This window comes from Cetorhinus maximus, chromosome 3 (assembly GCF_964194155.1).
Source record: "Cetorhinus maximus chromosome 3, sCetMax3.hap1.1, whole genome shotgun sequence".
Taxonomy (NCBI): domain Eukaryota; kingdom Metazoa; phylum Chordata; class Chondrichthyes; order Lamniformes; family Cetorhinidae; genus Cetorhinus; species Cetorhinus maximus.
The window spans coordinates 130,311,847-130,338,123 of record NC_135881.1 but is presented as its reverse complement, the minus strand read 5'-3'; the positions used below and the strand labels follow the sequence as shown (position 1 = coordinate 130,338,123).

General features: G+C 42.0%; 1 protein-coding gene across 3 annotated transcripts in view; it reads left to right on the top strand.

Annotated features, from left to right (window-relative positions):
* Window positions 1-4,921: 4,921 nt before the first annotated feature.
* Window positions 4,922-26,277, top strand: part of gsdmeb (gasdermin Eb) — a 45,152-nt gene continuing 23,796 nt past the window's right edge. For 2 of the 3 annotated variants that reach the window (XM_078538979.1, XM_078538977.1), the window contains exons 1-6: window positions 4,935-4,988; window positions 7,574-7,805; window positions 11,051-11,243; window positions 15,019-15,190; window positions 17,986-18,106; window positions 19,001-19,183. In XM_078538979.1, coding sequence (XP_078395105.1) covers window positions 7,595-7,805; window positions 11,051-11,243; window positions 15,019-15,190; window positions 17,986-18,106; window positions 19,001-19,183 — 880 coding nt within the window. In that variant the 5' untranslated portion in view covers window positions 4,935-4,988; window positions 7,574-7,594. Of the gene's footprint in view, window positions 4,994-7,573; window positions 7,806-11,050; window positions 11,244-15,018; window positions 15,191-17,985; window positions 18,107-19,000; window positions 19,184-26,277 lie in introns of all 3 variants that reach the window. The other variant, XM_078538978.1, reaches the window with a different exon arrangement.

The following is a 26,277-nucleotide window of genomic DNA, read 5'->3' as shown; positions in this document are numbered from 1 at the left end:
GTCACCCAGTCTGCGTTTGGTCTCTCCAATGTAGAGGAAACCACATTGGGAGCAACAAATGCAGTAGACTAAGTTGAGGGAAGTGCAAGTGAAATGCTGCTTCACTTGAAATGAGTGTTTGGGCCCTTGGACGGTGAGGAGAGGGGAAGAGAAGGGGCAGGTGTTGCATCTTCTGCGGTTGCATGGGAAGGTGCCGTGGGAGGGGGTTGAGGTGTAGGGGATGATGGAGGAGTGGACCAGTGTGTCACGGAGGGAACGATCCCTACGGAATGCCACCAAGGGGGTGAAGGGAAGATGTGTTTGGTGGTGGCATCATGCTGGAGTTGGAGGAAATGGTGGAGGATGATCCTTTGAATGCGGAGGCTGGTGGGGTGATAAGTGAGGACAAGGGGGACCCTATCATATTTCTGGGAGGGAGAAGAAGGTGTGAGGGCCGATGCGCGAGAGATGGGCTGGACACGGTTGAGGGCCCTGTCAACCACCGTGGGTGGAAAACCTCGGTTAAGGAAGAAGGAGGACATGTCAGAGGAACTGTTTTTGAAAATGGCATCATCAGAACAAATGCGACGGAGGCGAAGGAACTGAGAGAATGGGATGGAGTCCTTACAGGAAGCGGGGTGTGAGGAGCTGTAGTCGAGTTGGCTGGGGAGTCGGTTGGCTTGTAATGGATATTGGTGGACAGTCTATCACCAGAAATTGAGGCAGAGAGGTCAAGGAAGGTGTCAGAGATGGACCATGTGAAAATGATGGAGGGGTGGAAATTGAAAGTAAAATAAATAAATTTTTCCAGGTCCAGATGAGAGCATGAAGCAGCACCGAAGTAATCATCGATGTACCGGAGAAAGAGTTGTGGGAGGGGGCCTGAGTAGGACTGGAACAAGGAATGTTCCACATACCCCATAAAGAGACAGGCATAACTGGGGCCCATGTGGGTACCCATAGCCACACCTTTTATTTGGAGGAAGTGAGAGGAGTTTAAGGAGAAATTGTTCAGTGTGAGAAGGATAGCAAATGAATGGGAACACCACCATCTGCAAGTTACCCTCCAAGCCATTCACTATCCTGACTTGGAACAACATCACTGTTCCTTCACTGTCACTGGGTCAAAATCCTGAACTCCCTTCCTTACAGCACTGTGGGTGTTCCTACGTTAACATGGACTGCAGCAGTTTAAGAAGGCAGCTCACCACCACCTTCTCAAGGGCAATTAGGGATGGACAATAAATGCTGGCCTTGCCAGTGATGCTCACATCCCATAAAATAATTAAAAACAAATTAGGTACAATGAGACAACACACAAGGCTGATGATGAGAGAAGTGTTTGACATCCTTATGTCGTGATAGCTTAATATTGCTAGCAGTGTCCCAAGGCTTATTAAATTATGACACTAGAATTGACAAAGATTTATCCTAGTCTGGACATGTCAAATTGCCAATGCTAGCCCCACATCTGTGGTAGCTTCGGGACCCAGGTCTGGCAAAGCAACATGTTTTGTTTGTTCCACACTCTGCTTTCTGGAGTCTGTGTGCACGCGCAGGAGCGAATGGTTGAGTGTGCATGTGCAGAAGGACTGGTAGAAAACCCAAGATTTCAGAGTGCTGTCACAAAATCATGAGAGGCTGAATTTGCCTGATCAATTTGCAGGAGTCCGTCTGAGTATTAGCAATATTACTACTAGTTATCAGTACACTTTCAGTGTTACTGCTGGTTAGGGTGGAATCAAACATTCTCCCAGCTCTTCTCTGCGAATGGCTTCTGCCCTCAGTTTCCTGTCTTCATCTGCTAGTCGTCTGGCTGGTGAAACGTCCTGTCCAACAGCTGTTGGCACCAAACCACTGCAGCACTCTCAACCGTTATAAGGTAAACTCCAACAACATCCGATGATCACACATGATTAGACAGGCGGAATACAATGGAATTAAGCCCCCAGGCATACCTCCAACTGGAGTTGGCAACCGTTCGTTGGAGGGGGTAAAATTCCGGGAAAGCGTTTAGCACCACTTTGAACCCTTGAGAGAATCTCTAGTGTGCCTGCGGCTACTTGTATTGCCCTGGCTCTGGGCCCTGAATGATGGGTGTTAAATGGGGAGAGCTCGGATTGTTTGTGCTTGTTGACTGTAATTTATCGCTGCATCCCAACACAGACTGCAGAGCTGATCATCAGCATCAGCAACGAATAGAGCGTAAGATCGGGCCCCGGATGCGCGCGCGGGGCGGGGAGACGGGGCCCCGGACGCGGGGACCCGGACACTGAGTGGGAGGCGAGTGGTGCCATCGTGTGTTCAGTGATAAAAGCAACAAGTCACAGGGCAACAGGTAGTTAACTGGTTGGTGAATATTACCATTGTCTTTATTTCTCCAAGTGAGGGTGATGAGTTAAACAAAGAAATTTAGTTAAAAGCAAAATACTGCGGATGCTGGAAACCCAAAACAAAAACACCTGGAAAAACTCAGCAGGTCTGGCAGCTTCTGCGGAGAGGAGCACAGTTAACCTTTCGAGTCCGAATGACCCTGAGTTTTTCCAAGTATTTTTGTTTTTGTAAAGAAGTTTAGTTAATCATCTAATAGTTTTTGATACTTTAAATTTGGTAGCTTAAGTAGGCCTAAATCCAAGTAAGCCTCCTGATTATTTAAATTAACCTCCTGTTAAAATAAACTGACTTCAGCACAAGGGGAGCAGATGATTGGCGAGTGTCTGGTAAGTATTTATTTATACGTGTCTTAGGTTTATCTCTGTTAAGTAAGTTTAATCATCTAATAAATAGAAGCATGGCAGGGCATCTCAGACCTGTGGAGTGTACATACTGTTCCATGTGGGAACTCCAGGAAATTTCTCCTGCCCTGGACAACCATTTGTGTCAGGAAATTGAGTCCTTGGCTTTTGCCTGGAGTCAGGTAAGTTCCTATTCTTGACAAAATATTACACCCTTGGTTAAAAAAGAAAACTGTAAGCGTAAGTCCAGCAACATACTTGCCAGTCAGTTTAACATTGGTAAGGAACTTTTAAAAACAATAATCGGGGATAAAATTAACAGTCATTTAAATAAATATTAATTAAATAAAGAAAGTAAGTACAAATCTGTTAAAGGCAAATTATGTTTAACTTGATTGAGTTTGATGGGGTATTAGAGAGGGTTGTTGAAGGTAATACTGTTGATGTGGTATATGCGGACTTCCAAAAGGCACTTGATAAAGTGTCACATAAAAGACTTGTCGGCAAAGTTAAGGTCCAGGAAATAAAAATGGACAGAAGCAACATGGATACAAAGCTAATGAGTGACAGGAAACAGTAGTGGTAAACAGTTATTTATCCAACTGGAGGATGACATGGGGCTGGATGTTTGTGTTGGTCATGGGAATCGCAAGTCGGGCCATTTCCCAACTTTGGAAACCCAAGCCCATTACCTCTGCCCAAACCCCCTGTATTTTCATCTCCTGGATGCATGGGTGGGAATGGTTTGGTTTTTCCTGAGTCCAGAGACATCAGTGGAGTGCAGGTATCAAGGCAGACTGGTAAGAAGGCCCAGCTCTCAAAATTGTTCTTATGCCTCCACATTGTCACCTCTCACACTCTTCATCCCTCCACCCATCCCCATGTGCCTTCATATTCCTCATTTCCTCTCATATTCCCGAGGACCCCTCCATGCCCTCATATATTCTCTGTAGCCACTCACCCAATATTCACCATGTACAGTCCCCAGGAGCCATGTCATAGTAGTGAGAATACTTTGAAATTGACATTAAAATATACACCTCTGACATTCTAACAGAGCTGTGACTGAAAAAACACCACAATTCATGTTAAAATAAATCTTGACCCAATGACAAAAATAAAAATCCCCTCAAGCAGTTATTCAGTAGTAACACAAACATCCATCTGTTTAGTTAGCACATCAAAGACAAATAATCCTTTAACAACCTCTTAAAGCTGTCAAACTGTTTATACATCCCCTTGCTGAGATAAATAGCTCTTTGGGTTTTGAAACTCAGCTAAGCATTCATAATAGCCTCAGCTGTCAAAACATGCCATTACAACTCCAGATAATTGAACCTATTGAAACTGCAAAAACAGATAGCTATGTTTTTTTCTAAGCTACACCAGATGGCCTGTAAATCAAAGCAGTCTAGGAACAGGTGGTTGTTTTATTTCTCTCGAAGAGAAAGCTAGAGACCCATTGTTTTCAAAATTGAGTTGCGGACATTTAAATCACTTCAGGTCAATGACAGTAGAGTTCCCAGGTACTGTTTTCTTTGGTTTTGAATGCATAATAGCACTTTTCCCAATGGGAAAATGTACTTTAATGCATGTCAACACTTAGACAATGCTGATCCATATAATGGTCAACTTACCTTCGCAGGGTTCAGCCCCATGATCAATCACTGCAGTTAAAACACTTCTAATTTATAATACAGTATCTAATAACATTCAAAGTTGTCAACAGATTTAATACTTACCTGTCAGAATATTCCCAACTCCTCAACAGGCATCTCCAAAGTTCACAAACTATCAGACAATGAGACAATTTTCAGAACCCTTCGAACACCTGCCCCTGATTCAACAAAAATACTGAGGGAAAAGGGAAAACAAATTTTCCCTCCGTCTGTCAATGGTGAGCCGACCTTAGAGGATGTGCATGCGGGGTCACAACCAGAATCTGACCCAAACCTTTTCCCAACTATGGAAAGTTTGTGCAGACCACTTTACCAGTGGAGTGGTTAGGATCTGGATGACAGTGTGATGGAGGCAGATTCAGTCATGGCTTTCCAAGGGGAATTGGATAATTACCTGAATAGAAAAAAAAATGTAGGGCACGAGAGTGGAGATTGGTTCATTTGCTCTTACGGAGCGTCAAAGGACATTCCCACTCCCACCGCCTGTCTCCATTTTATGACTGTCTGCCCCCGCCCAGCCACGCCCATAGACTCCAGTTAGCGGGGACAGTAGCAGCATTCTGGGCTTTGTCCCAGTGTAGCGAGCTGAGCTGAGCTTAGGTAGGTGTGCGGGCAGTGAAAGCTGTCGCCCGCCTCTCCCCGTTAGGGTTTATCGGGTTTGTGGAGGGCGCCGGACGTTCGGCTTCTTTGTGTGTTGTTGGGAGGTCTGTTTGCCTGCTGTGCTCTGTTCTGTATCAAACTGTACTCGGTGGGGTATACTCTCGGTGACGAGAGGTTTTCTTTTGCATGAAAAATTAGCTGTCGAGCATTAAGCGGAAGATCCATTTCACTCGCGTTTGGTGGAGAATTTCATCATTCAGAAATAGAACTGTCTTCCGCTCTGCTGCTGGGGTAATATCGTTCTTTCTGTATTTACTGAACTAGGATTTAAGAACAGGAGAATGATATTTCCGACCCGGAAATAAATCGAACATCTGCCTGCAGTTAATTCTCTGTCCTGACAAGTCTTGTGTATTTCAGGAAGTTTTGTATGACGTTTTTGTGCACGGCTCCCTGCCCCATCCTTGCAACGCTCCCTGCCCCATCCTTGCAACGCACCCTGAATCTGGGCGGATCTTGTCCACAAGAGAAATTGAAAATAATGATTGCTACAAAAGCAAACGGGGACGCTGAAAATCTGATATAAAGTCATGGACCTTATGAGTTAACTGTTTCTTTCTCCGCAGATGTTGCCTGATCTCCGAAGTTTCTGCCTTTATCCTGTTTCTGTTTTTTTCCCCCCAGCATTTTCTGTTTTTGTTGTGATAATGATTCCTTCATTAGAACCATTTCATGTTAAAGTACAATTCAAGCCTGGGTCACTGAATCTGAAGCCACTTTGCACTAGACTTCTGTAAATAAGGGCCACAATTCAGTACTGAGAAGAGGGAAACAAATGGGGTAAAGGGCATAATTTACAACCTTTGGCCTTACATAAACAGCAACTAGATATTTAATTAGTACAAGTCTGAATTTGCATTGAATATAATTAAAACTTTCTAAAGTACATAGTTTTCAGTATGTTATATTAAATCTCTGAAAAGGTCATGAAAGATTGTATATTATCCCAGAAGACAAATGACTTGCAGTCTCTTGGAAGGGAAAACACAGTCCTAGTATAATTAAATACACTTGGCTCTGCCTACACACCAATTTAAGTAACTCTGCTATTTGGCTTTATTATTTCTCATATTCTCATCAACTGTGATGTGAAGGGGTTTACTGTTTAGCTAACTGGCTACATAATGGTAACTATTGTTAATCTTTGTTAACATAATCCAGTGCAGACTAAATGCTTCTACATGTAGGATTGGATTGATTAAAGCAAAATGAAGAAATTATCAGCTGAGACAATGTACGCTCTGGCTTCTAATTTTATTTTGAAGAACAGTTTTCTATTTTGATCTATTTTTTCTCTCAAACTAACAAAGTATCAAAAATCAATTCAGAAAATTAGTGAAATATGAAATATGACCTTATAACTTAATGAGTTTCTCTAGTGAGGTGTGGGTGTCTCTTGCGTTTGCTGTCGGCGAGGCCGCGCAGGGATCTGAAAACCTATAGTTGGGAACAGTGGCCCTAATTGCATGAGTCCTACTGGAAGCTTCTGCATACACATAGATAGAGAAGGGTCAGGCTTGGCTGCAATGCCCCTGCACTCAAACAACCTGAGCTGGATTTTCCCTCAGTGGATAGGAAACAGAGAAGTTGAGACTGCTCCTGGGCCCTGAACCCACCCCCGAGGGGAAACTGTCACTGACCTGGGCTTTTCTCAGGGGTACCCTCTTATTTGGCATGGAGACAGGTTCTCTGTCCAATTAAGGTGGACTCTTGAACATCTGTCCATCTTTTTCTCTTTCCTCTGGGCTATGTTCCAAGATCATTTGATCCATCCTTAGCCCTTTCCAGCTTGTGTTAATCTCTGTGTTAAGATTCACACTTTGTGCCCTCTACCTGCTGGGCAATCCTCCCCAAATAACCCAAATTGATTTCAGTTTTCCAATCAGCTTTGTTTGCAGGAGCTCTGAATGCAGCCTCTATATTAAACATGTTGGTATTTATAAATTGCATTGCCTAGCCTGGGGAATGCAGCCTCTGCTCACTGTACTTGGGAGATATAATGTTGTAAGTACCAGAATCTTCGATTAAAAAAAAAACACAGTTAAGTTAGATAAGGCAGTTAAGTATTAAATGGTAGCTATTATTAAAAATGACATATAGTAAACTACTTCTAAGCATCTTAAGGCACCAGATTTTTCTACACTGCGTTGCTTTATAAAATACACTCTCTGACAAATTTATTGAAAGGCTATTTTACAACCTCTACATATTGATGAGGCATTTTAAGAATATTTGTTATATTGAAATTACTTCTTGCCAATTATCTTTCCTTTAGAAATGCAAAGCTGTTATATCCACATTAAGACATTGTCCTCTAACAGTTCCATGGAGATAAATTTGTTTTATTCAGCCTTTCTATATGAATGTGGGTGTTTAAGATTCATCTGGGACAGTGGTGTATTTTGCAAATGGATGCAACTTTAAAGCATTACAATTGTGAGGCAACTTGTAATATGTTACCTCAAACTTATAACAATCAAAACTCTTATCACCATAGACTTAATCATGTTTATTTCTTAGGTTTATGGTTAACCCCTGAAGATGTTTGCAAAGGCAACCAGCAGTTTTGTAAAACAGATTGAAAGCAGTGGTGACCTAATCCCTGTTAGCAGCCTGAATGATTCTGATAAACTGCAGCTTCTAAACCTGGTAACAAAGAGGAAGAAGGGGTGGTTCTGGCAGAAACCAAAATATTATCCTTCTTCATTTAGCCTTCAAGACATATTGACTGGTGACACTCCCATCAAAGCTGGTATGGAGTTTTGTTGACTTATAAGTGCTCATTGCAAAACTTAATAAAATGTCAAGCATGAGGGTAGTGAGACATTTCTATGACTAGAGATTTTCTGATGTGAACAGAACAATTTGAGGCCTTTGTTTTATTCACAGCAAAAATAGAATAAATGCTGTGTGCAGACTTAGTCTTGTGAATATTGTTCTGTGAAGGGAAAGGGTTGAAAATGACTTGGTCTGCTAATTTAAAATGTGCAAAGAGCTGTTTTTTGCTACTCTAGTACTCTAAAGAGGAGCAAGAATAAATTTAATTAATGCATGGGCGTGATTAGACATGCCATTATACATTTGAAGTGGGTTCAAAAAAGTCAGTTGACATATGGCAAAGAGTATAGTGAGATTTGTAACAGCGAATAACTATTTCTCTTCCTATGGCGAGAAGTGATAGAGTTGTAAATGAAATGTGTCCAGTTTGTTTGATTCAGCAACGATTCATTGACTTTGCTAAGAATCTTTACCCATCCTGGACTAATATTTCCCAGTAACCATCTTGAGACATTGAGAGCACTGAGAATAGCTTGGTGGCCATTTATTTATTTCACTAACATGCCATTAATCCATGATCAGGCTATTTTTCCAGCACTTGCCCAAATGAATAATTTTTCTTCTTTATAAAAACCTGCGAAAGGTATTTGAGCTGGTTATAAAGTTATGTTGAGCTAGTAAGTTAAGGTGCTTTAGTTATTAAAAAAACATAATATTCAAAGACTAGCATGGTCACCCTCCTAATTTGTTCATTTCTGTGATCATTTAGGTCTAGACTAGACCACAAAGGAAATGGAAAATTGTGAAAGCGAGTGAATGAGATGGGATTCCTTGGCTTGCTTCAAGTGCTAGCCAAGATACCAGGCCCTGGGGCTAGTGCACAAAGTATCAGTTTGATTTTTCATATTAGTATGATAAGTTGTGGAGAAACAGCTGTTCAGCCTTAAAAAAGAATGAATTAAACTATATTGTGCTGAGCTTAGAAGTATTAAGATCCTTAACAAAACAGAGGAAGTAAACGCAAGGCAGTACTTTCAGATATGCCAGAATGGCAGAAAAGTGGACACCAGATCAAGGTTATTTAGGGCAAGTTTCAGGACTAAATTCAAGAAGTTTTTGTTTACAGAAATGATGATTCAGTCCAGTATTTAAGAAACTGCTGGGTGCTATTGTTAGGCAATGGATTTTCTTATTTATATTTATAAGTTACTCCACAGTAGAGTTGAAAGGTATTCATTGGCTCTTGTGGAATTAAGCACACAATGTTAACCATCATTACCAATAACTACACATATACAATGATAACTTATTAATAATTACACATATTTTTGAAACACTTAAGCTACCAAGTATTGGAGAACTCACTGCATTACAGGTGTCAAACTCAATATAATAGGCGGCCAAGCCTTCTTGAATTCTGAAGCATCTGTTTTAACACACTTTGTACCTTTCTTTCAGCCTATGCAGATTTCTATGTTTTAAACAATTACCTCATCCCATTATTCACTACAGTTTTAACAAGAGTAAAACCTCAAACCTTCACCTTAACTGCACTGTCAATCAAATCATTCAACTGAAAGCAGTTGCAGAGAACAAAGGCCCTCTTTAGGGATAGTACACAGCTGTCCTCCGAAGAGTCACTAACTAAAGCCACAGTTTCCTGAATTGATGTCCAAAACTGCTGAGAGATCTTGAGGCTGAGTGATCTTGAGGCTGAGTGAACAAGGTAGTTTGTGACCTCTGCTTATTCATCTAAAACACTGTCTGACGAGAAACCCTTTTACCAACTGAACATTGCAAACGAGAACAGTAAAACCACTAAAATTAATATGAATTTAACCTATGCTTACATTATAACAGGATGATGGTAAAGTTAATTTTCTGAAAAGATTGGCCAGATAAAAGGACTTAATTTGAACCCAGTTTGTCGTTAAGCTTCACAGAATTTAAGATATTTTGTTGAACACTTTATTTGGAAAATAGCACAGACTGGGAGTTCCTTATGAATCCTATTTTAAATTGAATTGATTTATTACATTAAAAAATTGAGCAACAAATCTTTGAATATTTCCTGCAATCAAGCTCTTTGTTTTTATTTTTTCTTGGGATATGGATGCCGCTAGTGAGGACAGCATTTGTTACCCATCCCTAATTGCCCTTGAACTGAATGGCTTGCTCGGCCATTTCAGAGGGCAGTTAAGAGAGCCAACCACATTAATGTGAATCTGGAGTCACATGTAGGCCAAATTGGGTAAGGATGGTAGATTTCCTTCTCTAAGACATTAGTGAATCAGATGGGTTTTTATGACAATCAGTGATAGTTGTCATGGTCACTTTTCCTGAGATTTGCTTTATATTCCAGATTTATTAATCAAATTTAAATTCCACCAGGGATAAATGAGTATGCCTGAGTCTGAGGACTCTTGAACTACTTTTGCTCGCCACCTAGTGGCCAGTTGCAAATTGGCATTTGCAGAAAAGATTCACAACAATGGTTCCAGCGGTGAGGGGCATCAGTTATGTAGATAGGTTGGAGAAGCTGGGACTGTTCTCCTTGGAGAAGAGAAATTTAAAAAGAGAAGTTTTCAAAATCATGAGGGATCTGGACAGAGTAGAAAGATTGGATAAACTTTCCATTGACGGTAGAATCAAGAATCAAAAGGCACAGATTTAAGGTGATTGGCGAAGAAGCAATGCTGACTTGAGAAGAAGCTTTTTTACAGTGTGTGTGTTTAGGATCTGGAATGCACTGCTTGAGAGTGTGGTGGAAGCAGATTCGATCATGACATCCAAAAGGGAATTGGATCATTATCTGAAAAGAAAATAATGTGCAGGGCTATGGGGGAGCGGCACTAGGTGAATTGCTCTTGCAGAAAGTCAGCACAGGCATAGTGGGGAAAAATGGCTTCCTTCTGTACACTATGATTTATGGAGAAGCCTGAAAATTCATTATATTCACCTCGACCTTGATAGATGACTCCCCAATCATGTTCTCTATACATTGAAAATAGATTTACTGCATTGATCATTGTGTGTATTTTTCTGGCCATACTTTTATAATTCACACAAACTTGGATAAATGTTCATCAGACCTCAGTAGAACAATTGGCTTAAGTACGATTGCCTTAAAGCATGCTAGGAACCAGTCACATGTTAGTAACTGATACAATGTTCACTTGTCCTTTCAGTAATTGAGCTGAAAAGGTTCTTGTTTTGCAGCTGTCACTGAATCTGACTTTCTCAAGTATGAAGCAAAATTTGGAGACAATGTGGCGGCGGGTACGGGAGCCGAGATTGCTAATTTAAGCTTCAGCCTGGAAGGTCAGGACTCGGTGGCACTAGAATCTTCCTTTGGAAACCTGAAGAAACAAGAATTTGATTTGCATCAGCTTTTGAAAATAGCTGAGAAAAGGTAAATGACAGCAAGTACATCGCTCTCACCTTCTTCATGTTTTTCATGGAATGGCCTAAACAAAGTCCATTTAAGTTGTTAACAGGAATAGATAACATTTGTTCATTTTGTGGAGGAAATGATACTGCAAACCGTTAAAGCATGGCCTAAGTAAGAAAGGAACAAGTGTATATTTCCAAATTTAAATTAATCATTTACATAAGACTATCCAGTTGTTACCACTGACTTTAATGTTCAATAATACATGAGCTTTACCCTATTTTCTTATTTCTAAACTTATCAGATATTATTAAATGCAGCCGTAAAGAAAACATTCCTCAAGTGTTCTGTATCTTCAAAAAACATTTTTACTTGCTATCATAAATAATATTTTTGCTTTTCTTAAAAGCTAGCAGTACTTTCACACATTAGTTAAAAAGAAGTGCATCTTCATTTATCTTTATCATTGGGAGATTAGATTAGTGAATTTAATGTGCTAACTATAAATGCCAGCTTTTCTGTTCTGAAATGTTAACAGGATGGAACTTGGTCCCAGCCAGTCGGTGCAGGGTCAGTAATTATTTGAATTTCACAATTATGTAATATTGGACTCAAGGTGGTTTATTTGCTGTTGCCTACCAGTGAAAGTAGGTCTTTCATGGGTAACTTTTCAGCTTCAGTGGTAGCAGTCAATCCCTTATGTTGTCTGGGTACCTTGCACCACACCTCCCTGTATCTACTTATGGAACAGCATAACTTGAGATGTAAGAATAGCAACTCATTGTAATCCTGAATGCATGATCCCTCAGGTTTTTCTCTTCATTCTCTTAAAAGGTGGGCAAAATTAACACCAGATTGAAACCAATCTTCATACAATCATAAAATATACTGAGCAACAGATAAGATCAGAGTCATTCAGTTCAAGTAACACAATTTAACTTTCTGTAATAGTACAAAACAAGCAACATGCAATGTTATCCCCACATCAGTGGGTAGCCTTACTTTATTTAAATTAAATAAACCTTCTGCATCCTGTCTTAACAGATCAACTAGAAACACACTTCCTGCATCCCCATGTTTATCACAGACATCGACTGCGTGCCTGTCTGTACACTCTCTGATTTTTAAAAACCCAGCAGTTTTTTTTTCTCTGTGTGCTATTTCTAAAGCTTCACAATCGGTGTCAGGGAACCCTGTCCCTGTCACAGACCAATTCATACCGAATTATTCTCTCTTACAATGAGGGGTGTCTTTCTGACTACCCAGATATACTAATGAATCACTTATTGTTTAGTCTGTGTGAGAAGTATGCCGATAGCATACTTCACCTTTTGTCTCTGTGTGTCTCCTTTTTTTTAATAACTTGGGAACATAAACAATTTTTTAAATCCAGCATTAAAATCTTTTTTCCAAACTTTCTAAAAATAGTCAAAAATTTCAGAAATGTACCATGTAATAGACTGGTCCTAAAGGTATAAGTGTTATGATCCCTGTAGAGACCAATAACTTTTTTAAAAAAAATAAAGTTGAACTTCCAGTTAATAGCTGAAAGGATGATGCAACAAGATTTCATGTTTTAAGACTTTTAGTGTAACAGGCATGCTAAAAGCAAATTCGACTAAACATTATTTTGTAGGTAACTTATATTTTGAACTACAGAACAGAGCTTTCCCCTTTTATTTTTAACATAGCCAAAAATGCCACTACACAGTTATACTTTGCACTATCCCTTAGGTAAACATTCAATTCTCCTGCAACTAGTCCAAAGTGATTCTTCGCTCCTGAGTGTATACTTCCATTCTCTTCCTCTCTCAGCCTGATAACTTTTAACCCCAGATTGCGTTAGAGATGAGGGTTTTTCCTGGAGATTGTCCCCTTAATGGAGGCTAGGCAAATCTTCCAGTCTTCTTTCAAATCCTCATAATTTGGTCATTTCAATCCAAGCACAAGCAACCACCTGCATTCTCTGTGGTGAACCATAGAGACTTTTGGCCTTTAGCTGCTCTCTCTCTCTCTCTCTCTCCCTGATCCTTGCAGACTGCCTGTGTCTGAGAGTTTTCAGGGATATCTTTGAAACCCTTCCCATTTCCATTGCAGTGTGAATCACATGGGCCTTACATCTAGGTAGAAATGCTGATTCGCTATCCTTAAGACCTCAACCTCTCATATCTTGGAATAAATGGATAGTTTAAAGCATAACTGTTTACAATCCAACATTCTCAATACCTTCCTGGGATTTTGGCAATTGTAAAATACATGCTGTTGCCATTGTCTTGAAGTGTGAACACCTCAGACCCACTTTCCAGCAAAACCACATGGGCTTCTCTTTTATCCTTATCAGCCTTGTCACCCAGGCCTGTTGTTAGGCAGGTCTCAACAGGTCACATGACCCCTTTCATTTTATCCTAAATTAAAGACACAGTCCTGAAACATAATCTTTTAAACCTCATCTTTGTAACAATAAGTGTTAGTCTATTGTGTTATTGTTTCGTAATGTTTTTAAATTTTATTTTGTTTCTTTTGGCAAATAAATTTTTTAATGAATAAATGCTGGATATACCTGCAGGTTATTTAGTTTTTCTCAATTCTGAAGACTGTTCATTGCAAAATTCTATCCAATTTTGGCTTATCTACCAGCCTTGGCTTGGCTAAGTGGTAGCACTCTGACCTCTTAACTCACCCCAGTTCAGACACTTGATCACACAAACTAGGTTAACTTTGCAGTGCACTACTGAGGGAGCACCATTCTGTTTGAAGTGTTTTGTTTTGGATGAGACATTAAACTGTGGTCCCTTCTTCCCCTTGGGTGGATGTAAAAGATCACATGGCACTATTTGAAGAAGAGCAGGGGAGTTCTCCCAGTGTCCTAGCCAATATTTATCCCTCAACCAACACCTAAACACAGATGATCTGGTCATTTATTCCATTACTGTATTTGGGAGCTTGCTGTGTTCAAATAGGTTGCCAACATTTCTACATTACAGCAGTCACAACACCTCAAAAGTACTTCATTGGCTGTAAAGTGCTTTGATACACCCTAAGGCTGTTTAAGATGCTCTTGCTGCTGTTTTGCTACTCTGTCCCCAAGCTAACTCCCTTGGGCATTATGTAATCTGGGGTAAAGAAGTTCAGTTGTTAGCTGTAAGTGCAAGCGTTAATTTCATCAAATATTAATTTTTACCGTAATTTTTTTGGATGTGACCATTGCTAGCAAGGTCAGCATTTGTTTCCCATCCCCAATTGCACTTGGTAAGGTGGTGGTAAGTTGCCACCTTGAATGCTGCAGTCCATTTGGTATTTACCACCACAGTGCAATTAGAAGGGAGTTCCAGGTTTTTGACCCAGCAACAGAGAAGGGACAGTAATGTAATCTAAGGCAAGTTACTGCATTTCATCTTGTAGATGGTACACACTGTGCACTGGTGGAGGAGGCAGTAAATGTTTTGGATGGTGTAGGGGTGCCAGTCAAGTGGACTGTGCTTCACCTGGATGGTGTTGAGCTTCTTGAGTGTTGTTGGAGCTGCACTCATCCAGGCAAGTGGAGAGTATTCCATCACGTTCCTGATTTGTGCTTTGTAGATGGTGGGCAGCAGGATCAGAAGATGAATTGCTCACCAGAGAATTCCCAGCCTCTGACTTGCTGTTATAGCCAAGTCAACCGACTGCAATAAGCAGCTATTTTCCAGAATACCCAATAGGTTAATGGTGGCCTGATGATATTTAGTCAAACCTGTATAAAGGCTTGAGGCAATGAAAGGGTTAAACAGTCATCTGATCTACTTGTTCACTTTTCTAGGGTTATACATTTGGATCACTCATTTGTCCAGCAAACTTGTGAAAAAAGAAATGAAATTTTGTGTGTAGTAAACGAAAAGGTTATCACATCCCAAAAGTGCTCCATTTCTGAACATTTGCAGATTGAAGAAAAGTGTGGTGGCACACTGGGACTTAAAACAAAAATATTGAAGGTACATATATTCAACGAAATACAAGTTTGTTTCTCATTGTAGCTGCCAAAATATTTTAGCTAAATGCACATGGATTTCAGGAGCTCATCCAATCTTTCTCCCTCTGCATTGATTTTTTTTTTTAAATCTAGAATCGGCCTTTTTGGAAATGCATTTGCAAATTCATAAACAGTGGAAAACATAGGCAAGTAATATAATGGGCTGGATCAACAAGGTGTAACTTATGTAAAATAGTGGTTCAGCTGTAGGGCCATTCTATTTATTTTAGAATGGGGCAGATATATTAATCCTTTTTGTATGCCATGGTCCAAAAGCAGGATCAAACTTTGTAAAAGCATTTGCCGTACTTTGTTGCATTAGTGTGCAAAATCACGTTTGGTCCCTGGAGAGGAAATGGCCTTAAAAAACAAAAGCAGGGAGTTCGCTTATTCAACAAGGAGCAACCTTTTTAAACAAAATAAACTGTTTGGATGGGCAGACCTATTGGATGTGTTTTTATTTTTAACATGAAAAATGAATGCTACTTGGACTTCTGGCAAGTGGTAATTTTAAAATATATTTATTACTACCTTTGATACAAGAATAATTGTACAGTACTTTTGTAGATCTTGTCTTTTTTTACTCATTCATGGGATGTGGGCTTCGCTGGCTGGGCCAGCATTTATTGCCCATCCCTAATTGTCCTTGAGAAGATGGTGGTGAGCTGCCTTCTTGAACCGCTGTAGTCCGTGTGGTATAGGTACACCCACAGTGCTGTTAGGGAGGGAGTTCCAGGATTTTGACCCAAATGGCCCATGTGCTTTTGGGGGAAAATAAGTCTATTTCATCTTGGGGTGATGGTCCCTTTTAAAAACTAGGTTTCTCTAGGATTTAATTTCTGGTGAGCAGCCACTAGCTTCTAGCGTATAGGCAATAGAAACAAAAGGGTCAATAAGTTAATTATAGGATAAGCAGGTTTCTGGAGGGTGGTACTCTGTTTAAGCAGTTTAGTTTTAGAGCTTAGAACAAGTTTGAGTGATGGAAACATCTTCAGCAGAACTTGGTTGAAATTTTGGGTGTTGGCTAAAAATTAACGCTCTTCTTAATTGAAGGACTCCGCTAACTGAGTTGAATTTCTGGTGTAGTCAAGCTGATAGGCAATCGTGCTTTAAATGCAAACTCCCAGAAATGAAGAATATTAGAACCAGGAAAGTTCTGGCATAAGGTGGCTATACTTTAGATGCTAAAAACACTTATGTTGAACGGGGTGTTTGGAACTTAGGACGTTTGGAGGAGATTTGAAAGTACAGCCTTGCCAGAAGTAAACGGAAGGTCCAAGATATCTCGGCCTGTATAAGAATTGTTGAAACGGCACCCAGACCAAGTGGTTAATCTTCAAGTTTTTAATAAGTATCTGACTTGAGTTTTTTTGGGCGTAAGTCAAATGAGTTTAAAAGGAAATTGAGTTGAGACGTTTGACTTAGATAATAAGTAACTGAGTTCATTGCGCTTTAAGTATCTTTAACGTTACTGCCTATTTAAGATATAATGTAGTTATTAGGATTCATGCTCTTTGAATTTGGTGCAGTACAATTCTTTTGTTTTAAGCCTGTGGTGTACCTTGTGCCTTTGTTCTTTTAGTAAACACCTGGGTTTTCAGATTCTTAAAAATAATCATTACTGGGCTCTGAGACTATAACAGTTTGCTGCATATCATTTTCCCATATTCCCTTGAAGGGACCAATCAGTGAAAGACACAGAGCAGCAGAGAGAAATGTTTTTGTATATCTACACAACCATTGAGAGTATTTGGCTTCCAACACTTTCCACCCCCCAGCCCCCAACATACCTCTTACTCTTGAAAATTGTCACACTAATATGGTTACACCATCCATCCTTCATGCGTCAACAATGCAAGTAATTGAAGTATCAATTTCCGCGCCTGAAGTATTATCCCCTTATATGACCTTATCATCAAGATTCACTAAATAGTAATCAGGAGGCAGGTTTTCTTTTGTCCTCTCCTTCAATCCTTTTCCTGAGGCCTACAGGACAGTGAGGGAAATTGTCGTGCCACATTGCTGCCTCAGCTGTTACGACCCCAGCTGAGACCAGCTTGATCCCAGAGTGGAACCTAGCTTGATAAATCCTAACATTTATTTGTTTTAGATATGTGGAGAGTAGCTACTGAACAGAGTCACAGGAGTCAGTTAATGAACTTTTAACAAAAGAATAAGATATTTATTCAACAAGAAAAGATGAACTATATTACAATACTCTTTCAGTCACAACTATATCTTTACAGATATATCCAGATTTGTAAGGATAGCACAAGCTACATAAGCTACCTTATACTTTAATACACAGTCCATGTAAACCTATGGCGATCTGTGGTCAGACACACCACACTCTGACCTCAAGTAACAGATGCCACCCCAGTCAGATGTTATGAATCTCTCCTCAACTCCAACCTCCAGACGCTTGTTACACCATGAGCCAACCAGTCTCACTGCACTCCATCTTTCACACGACGGTTTCCAATCTCCACTCCAAGACCTTGCCTTGGAATCTTCTCCTAAACACTTTCTCTCAGACGCCTTCCGCAAGGGTTCGCCTCCAGAGTTTTGAACTCTCATTCCGATGTTCCTCTTCCCTGGGTCACCACATGCATTCAAGCCATCTTCCACACACACTCTTGCACCTGTTTGTGCACGGCAATCTTGCAGTCTTGTTCCAAACCATATTCTGTTGAACAACTTTGCAGTCTCCAATGTGTGTGAATTGGGGAAATTTTCTAAGCTGGTTTTGTTTTGTAGGTTACAGCTAGCGATGATGGTACTATTACCGAGGATACTGAGGTTGTGTTGGAGATCCCACCTCGCACTGTTATTGCATACAGTGTCACAGAACTTTTTATAAACCAGAATGGGCAGTTTGGTATGCATTGATCTTGACATTTAAGCCAAATAGTATAATAATAGGTCTTGTCTAAATTCTGGTATCTTAATTTTCAAACAGCAATTATGCTTCCAATTTCTGATATTAGAATGTAGATTTGGTTTATAGTAGAAGCGTTTGCATTGGTCAGATGAAGTAATGAGAAGACATAAACTGATCAGAAGAATAATTATATAAAGAATGGTTAGAATGTGAAAGTCCCAGCCACAACTGTTGAAGCTATTATCGTAAAACCTTTTAAATGGTTTCTTGACAGAGCATATAGTTGAGTATAAGGATCAAGCAGAAAGGTAGAATTAAAATGGTGACTGCTCAGCTGGACAGTGCCACTGCAGATTGTATTGGCAAATAGCTTGTTTCAGTGCTGCAAAATTCTACAATTTTGACCTAATTAGTGGTCTGTCATTTAATATTAAATTGTGCAGGTTTTTTCACCCTTCTGCACATTTGAGAATGCTTTAAAAGAATAGTCTGAGGGAATGTATAAGTCAGTTGGAATATAATGTTTGGGAAGTTTACAGCTTCTTTCAAAATAGAAGTTTTATAAAGACATTAGTGAGGATGCAACCAAAGCTAAACCAACAGGCTAAAGGATAAGGAGAGGTGTAAATCATAGTATTAGGAATGAATTTATACCTACTCACGTTCAAGTCTGTCTTCAATTGAGTTGGGACATAGCACTAATCTCTAGAATGGAATGTAGCTGATATATATTCAGTACCTTAGTTGTTGACTTCAGTCTGATTTTAATTATTTCCAGTGCTATTAATTGACTATTTCAATTTTATACCATTTATACTACTGTTGTAGCTGACATAGTTCTGATCCTGATATAAACTGTTACTAATTTTTTAAGTTTTATTTTTATGTCAGAGCTATGCCTGCTTTCACACAAATGTGGAGGCTTTGATAAAGTCCTACTTGGCAAAAATAAAGAAGCGTTTCACAGCACAGTGTGCTCCTCCTTGACCTGCGTTGATGGAGCAAATAAAAGCCAGGAGTGTGTGGTCATGATGGATGTCCCTAGTGAAACTTCACTAAGTGTTTTAAAACCAGGTAAATGAATATCACCATAAAATTATTTGACAGTAATTTGAAATATTTGTCCAACCAGGTATTGTACTCGAGCTTTGTGCCAGTGGCAACATTTGTCAAATTCTGTTGTTGTTTTAGTACTTTTTTGGATACTTGTGAATCTTCTGTTGTGTTGAGTTTTTAATATAGCACCATTTGTTGTTATTTCAATATGGTTGGTGTGTTGAGTTTAATCAGAGTTTAAGATGGTTAACACACTAGTTGTATGGCAAAAGCAAATGACTGTGACAAGTAGTGAGGACTAATTCAGATCAGGCAGGATGGCTGACATCCATGATAAGTTGTTCTCTTTTTCCTCTTTTGTCAGTACTTTAGTTTTAATACTCTTGGGCAGTTCAAGGAAAAGCATTAGAAAAAGCAAAGGCAGTATGGATCAGTTCCGAGGGAGCCTTCCATTCCACCATCTACTGCACTGGAGTTCTTCCAAATCTTATCTTTTATACCCTTTTTCAGGGGTGGACCTGGAGTTCATTAATTGAGAAAATGTAATTATCCTATAAAGATTCCCTTTAAAATAAAATGTCAGTAGTATGCTAAATTCTTTGTCTCAATTATGGGGTAAAAGCCTACCCTTCTGTTATCTTCCACCTTCCATGAGATCCTATAGACATTCCCATTGCACATACTTCCTGTCCTTGATCAATGATACCCTTAAGCATTTCCCCTTATCTCTTCCTCTGCTGTTCCCCATGATTAATTTCACAATTCCCTCAAAACATCCCACCTCCCTCCTTCAACTCAACTTTTCAAGAGCCTCATTGCTCATATTTGCCTGTTTATCAGTTATTTATGCTTAGGGCTGTTCATAATGCCAGCTACCCAGACTAAATGTTCTAATTCCTTATCAGATTATTGAATCTTAGGGTATTTCATTAAATTAACTCCTATAATAACCTAACGCAGAGATAAAAACAAAAAACTGCGGATGCTGGAAATCCAAAACAAAAACAGAAATACCTGGAAAAACTCAGCAGGTCTGGCAGCATCGGCAGAGAAGAGCAAAGTTGACGTTTCGAGTCCTCATGACCCTTCAACAGAACTAAGTAGAAATAGTAAAGGGGTGAAATATAAGCTGGTTTGGGGGGCGGGGGGGCGGCGGTGGGGGGAAGAAGGTGGGGGGTTGTTGGGACAAGCAAGCAGTGATAGGAGGAGATAACCAAAAGATGTCACAAACAAAAGAACAAAGAGGTGTTATTATCTAAAAGAATGTGCTAATTAAGAGTGGAGAGCAGGACAAGCAAGGTAGCTCTAGTGGGGGTGGGGTGAAATAAACGATGGGTGGAATACATTTAAAAATAATGGAAATAGGTGGGAAAAGAAAAATCTATATAAATTATTGGAAAAAACAAAAGGGAGGGGGAAGAAACGGAAAGGGGTGGGGATGGAGGAGGGAGTTCAAGATCTAAAGTTGTTGAACTCAATATTCAGTCTGGAAGGCTGTAAAGTGCCTAGTCGGAAGATGAGGTGCTGTTCCTCCAGTTTGCGTTGAGCTTCACTGGAACAATGCAGCAAGACAAGGACAGACATGTGGGCAAGAGAGCAGGGTGGAGTGTTAAAATGGCAAGTGACAGGGAGGTCTGGGTAATGCTTGCGGACAGACCGAAGGTGTTCTGCAAAGCGGTCACCCAGACTCTCCAGTGTAGAGGAAACCACATTGGGAGCAACGAATGCAGTAGACTAAGTTGGGGGAAATGCAAGTGAAATGCTGCTTCACTTGAAAGGAGTGTTTGGGCCCTTGGACGGTGAGGAGAGAGGAAGTGAAGGGGCAGGTGTTGCATATTTTGCGTTTGCATGGGGAGATGCCGTAGGTGGGGGTTGAGGAGTAGGGGGTGATGGAGGAGTGGACCAGGGTGTCACGGAGGGAACGATCCCTACGGAATGCCGCCAGGGGGTGTGAAAGGAAGATGTGTTTGGTGGTGGCATCATGCTGGAGTTGGTGGAAATGGTGGAGGATGATCCTTTGAATGCGGAGGCTGGTGGGGTGATATGTGAGGACAAGGGGGATAACCTAACGCAGCTTTGTAGTATGCTTAATCCAGTTGCTCTCACATTAGGAGCGGCCTCATTTGGTTAAGCCCTTTCCTGACCAGACCAGAACTGCCCTTATCTGATGATACACGTCTCACTTGTTTTTAGTGAAACAAAACTTAAACAATTTTCAGGAAAATGAAACCCATAGTTTAAGGCTATCATTTTACCTATTCAAGCTGACTAATGAATATATGTTTATTCTAAGCACATTTCTAATTTGGCAGTGCTTATGGTAAATTTAGATATGCCTATGCCTTATTTGTTTGTTATCTCCAAGTTATTGCTATTTTCTTTTGTTGCCTTCTATGTTTTGAAGTTATTAGACTGATACTTCACTTTTATTTTTGTTTGTGCATTGTACCCTTTATTTCTTTGCTCTCATGGCTTGGGGGAGAATGTGGGCTATTGCACTCTTACAAGTTGTCTAACTGCTGCATCCTCTTGTCATTCCTATTCACTATTCTTGTTTCATCTCCAATTGTTTCCCCTTATTTGCATATACACTATATTCTTTTCCCCTTTGCCTTGTCTTTCAGTGCTTCCTGTTTCTCGTCACCACTTTCTGATTTCTGCTTTCAGATCATCTGCTTTTTGTACACTACACTTTTCCATGCATTTCATTTCTTACCATCCTTTTTCACGTTTATTTTCAGCTGCACCATTGCTGATGTATCTTCATATCACATTCTAGCATATCCTTTGGCTTGAGTGAAATTCTTTCTTCATTCTGTATCACTCCCTTAGATATGTCACATTGTGCTTACTGTTATCTTCTCTCCCTGAGCCTTTCCCTAACTGCTCACATTTTCCACAATGTTCCTTATTTTTGTCCACTCATTCTTTTCTTTTTGCTGTCAGCTTTCACTGTTTTGAAGGAGAAGGGTAGACAGTCCCTTTTTTGTTTCTGCCTGATATTTGCTGCAAACTACCTGCAGAAAACTTGCTTAAGTACCATTCTGTTAAAGCTGACACAACTGAAAAAAATGTTTAATGATGTAAACTACCAGCTGGATTCTGGCAGAGTTGTGGGAAGCATGGGCCCTAAGAGAACAAAGTCTGACTGAAAGGCGAATTGACATCTGGATGGCAACATAAAAGACTTGTGGATTTCTATCTGTGGTTAAAACAGCCCTCCCTTGCGGAGGCCATGAACTGTAAAGATTCAGAAAGTTGGGGGTGTGCTTTGGAAATGAGGCCAATATTTATCTGGCCTCACCTCTGCTGCCATTTCAAACATAAGACCAGAGGATGAGTTAGGAATTATGGACCATAACTTCCAAGCTCCCCAGCACCGGATTTGAGGGGTATCGCAAAGATGTGCTGGGGGACCCATCTCAGAACTTCAAAGGCAAGGGTTTGCATGCAGTTGCCCAGAAGTACAAACTTCCTCTGGGCAATTGTCCTGCTCTGGGAACCATCCGAAAACACAATTTAAATCGCAAACTTCTATGGTCCTGTGTTACACACATAGTTACTCAGAAAAAGTTAAAATTAAAACCTGTTTGTACCTATTGTAAAGACACAGCCTGCCCTCCCCACGGGACTCAGCCCCCCCACTCCCACTGGGGTCACCCCCCCCCCCACACACACACACACACACACACACACACACCCCGCCCCCCAACCAATACACTCGACCTGTTCCAACATCCTGCCACCTCCCCCGACGTCCCCTCTCCTGAGGTCCAACCCCACCCCCACCACCAGAAATCCAACTGCTCAGCACCACCTCCCCCCAACCCCGCCCAACCCCTGATTCCCTGCACCCCCCAAACCCTGTCCACTTACCTTCTCCCTGGCCTGTTAATTTCAATGAGACCTTTAAACTTACCTGATTTACGGCAGCTAGGGGACATGTCCTCCTTCAGTTAAACTCCACTGGACTGCGAGTCGGAAGGTCAGGCGAAACAGGCATGGAAGAAATTTCATGTAAGTAATTGGGCACGGTGTGGCAATCCATTGCTCATTGCCACTCCGGGGAAGTTATGGCTTTGTGGCGTGTAAAATGACGTGCGGTGATGTCGGGTGTGCGTCCCGACAACACCGCGCGCCGTCGCGAAAAATAGGTGGGCGGGCATGCGATGATCTCCGATGTGCGCCAGCGATTAATTAATGGGCCAGTTAAGGCCCTTGAGCCACTAGTTGACGCGATTTTTCGGGGCCCGTACGATATTCAGATTGTCGCACAGGCACGACGGGCAGGCTGGTAGGCCACATTTTTAAAAACCTCATCCATGGGCAGGATAAGAGGGGTGAGTGGGGTCGTGAGTGGTCTTTGGTAAACATTTTAATGCTTAAATTTACAGCTACTTGCCTGTGAGAGCAGGAAAACTTCAAATCTCTTCACAGCTGCTTGGACAGGAATAACAGGCTTCAGGTCAGGACCCTGGAGTAAACATTTTTAGGGCCTTGCAGGTTTCAGGAAGCCTTCCCTTACCCTGGGAATGGGAGTTATGCTCTCCACTGGAGGCACCTCCTCTGAGGAGGAAGGGAGGGCCAGAAGGGGAAGAAGCCAGGCGAAGGCACAAGGGGCACAGGGCCAACAGGAAGGGGCTGCAGAAGACGGCACTATCCTGCTGCCAGGGTTTACAGGTGGCGAAGCAGCTACCTCAATATATCCGAGGTGCAGTACCGAAGGAGGCTCCGTGTCCCAAGGGAGACAGTTGCCTCCATCTGTCAGATCATAGGCCCTGAGATCTGCGCCAACAGTATGGGTGGACACCCCATGCCAGTGGCGTTAAAAGTCACAGCTGCCTTCAACCTCTATGCCTCCGGCTCTTTTCAGGGGTCGATGGGTGATCTTTGCGGAGTCTCCCAGTCAGCTGTCCACACTTGTGTCAAGCAGGTGACAGACGCTCTGTTCAGGCATGCATTGACTTTCATCCACTACCGCTGGGACGAGGCGAGCCAGAGGCTTCACAGCGATTGCTGGGTTCTCCCGTGTTCAGGGTGTAATTGACAGCACACATGTCAAGGTGCCAGCTGGTGAGCTGGGTGCCTTTGTCAGAAGGAAGGGCTTCCACTCCATGAACGTGCAGATAGTGTGTGACTATAGGATGCAGATTCTACAAGTCTGTGCAAGGTACCCTGGCAGCTCCCATGATGCTTACATCCTGAGACACCCCCAGGCGCTGGGGCTGTTCAGTGCTCCAGCCCGGCTGGATGGATGGCTGCTGGGTGACGAGGGCTAGCCCCTCAAAAAGTGGTTCATCTCGCCCCTCCGCCATCCAAGAACAGAGGCTGAGCAGCGGTAGAATAGGAGCCATGCCTCCACAAGGGCTGTGGTAGAAAGAACCATCGGTCTTCTCAAAATGTGCTTCCGATGCCTGGACCGTTCAGGGGGCGCATTCAAATAACCCCCAGAACATGTGTCGCTGATAGTGGTTGCGTGATAGTGGTTCCACAATCTGGCGCTGGAAAGGGGTGATGCAGTGGACAAAGAAAATGTAGACGCAGATGCTCAGGCTGCACACAATGAGTCCAGTAGTGAGTCTGAGGATGAGCACACACAGGAGAATGCTGAGGGGACAGACGCTGACCCGGGCAACCTCCAGGGAGGCAGGGACACCTGGGAGGCTTTAATCCAATGAATCTTCAGCTAGCCCACCACAGATGGACCTCCAACCCATGCCAGGGCTGGAGGCTCCATACTCGATACCTGAGAGCAACATCTGCCTGGCTAGGAACATTAACTATGTGCCTTGTCAATAAAGCTCAATGACAAACAAGTCACTTATAACGTCATGGGTTCCCGTCCACCTGCAGAAGTAAGGAATCACCCTGAACCATTTTCACATATGAAGCATTTAATGAATTCACAAAATAAAACAGAAAAGAAACTTAATTCAAAGGTGTTGAGCATCACACCAAATTATAATCAACTAATAGTAGGGCAACATAAAACCACCAGTGAGAAGCCCATGGTGTGCCTAAGGTGCCTTAAGTTTATGTTTTTGGATGCTACGTCTAGGTAAGCCCCCTTTGCTGGCACTGGTATTCGAGACAGCCTGCTCACTCTGCTGTCCTGTTGGTCTCAACTTTGGCGGGTGTCCTCTGGCCTGTGGAGCCTTTGATGGCCCTGCCAGGGAGTGAGCGGCCAGTTCCATGGCTGGCATCTCCCCAGTCGCCACAGCCTCATCAGATCCCACGGCCACTGGCAGAGGGGTGGAGGAGCTGCTACCCTCATCTGAAGTGCCCTGAGAGGAGCCCGCAGAGACGGCAGGCAGCTCATGCGCCGACGTGAGGTCGCTTTGGACCTCCCTGCTCATTATTGATGGACAGGCACTGAGCTGGATACTTGGTGCCCAATCCATCTCCCACACTGACACTGACCAGCTGAGGTCAATGCCACTGTGAGGGCTTGCAGGTCCAAGTGCAACCTCAGGAAGCCCTGATTGTTCTCCTTGAGGAGCCTCTCCATGAGGGTCGACACTTTCTCTCCATGGAGAAGCATTGCGCTCAGCCATGAGGGTCAATGCATTGCTGATGCTCTGCATGGACTCCTCCAGCATGGAGACCATGCCACGCATAGCCTCATGTATCTCTGCCAGATCCTCTTGCAGACCTGTCTCCACCTGCTCCTCAGGCAAGTATGAAGTGCCCTCACCATTGTGCCCCGGGATACTAGCCGACGATCTAATCCCCACCGAGGTGCTAGTATCTGCACTGGTGCCTGCCTGGCAGAGATCGTGTGTCGCTGGTGGTTGTAATTCTTCTGGGCCCTCAGGTGTTAGTGGCGTTCCCTCTGCCTCCTTGTCCCGGCCTTGCTCCGGTGATGTTGAAAGGAAGAACAAGGACGTTTGATTGTCTCGGCTTGAACTAATGTCAATGTGCATACCTGGTCCCTGAATCAGGAAACGCTCATCCTTCCTTCCATAATCAATGGGACACCCATGTTGGAAGCTTAAATCACTAAACATTCAACAGTGGAATGGTTGCAAGGACAGACATGGTGACCTCAGTACATGGCACTCTTACCTCCCCCTGGTACCCCAGCCTCACTGCCACTGGTGGACCTGGGCGCA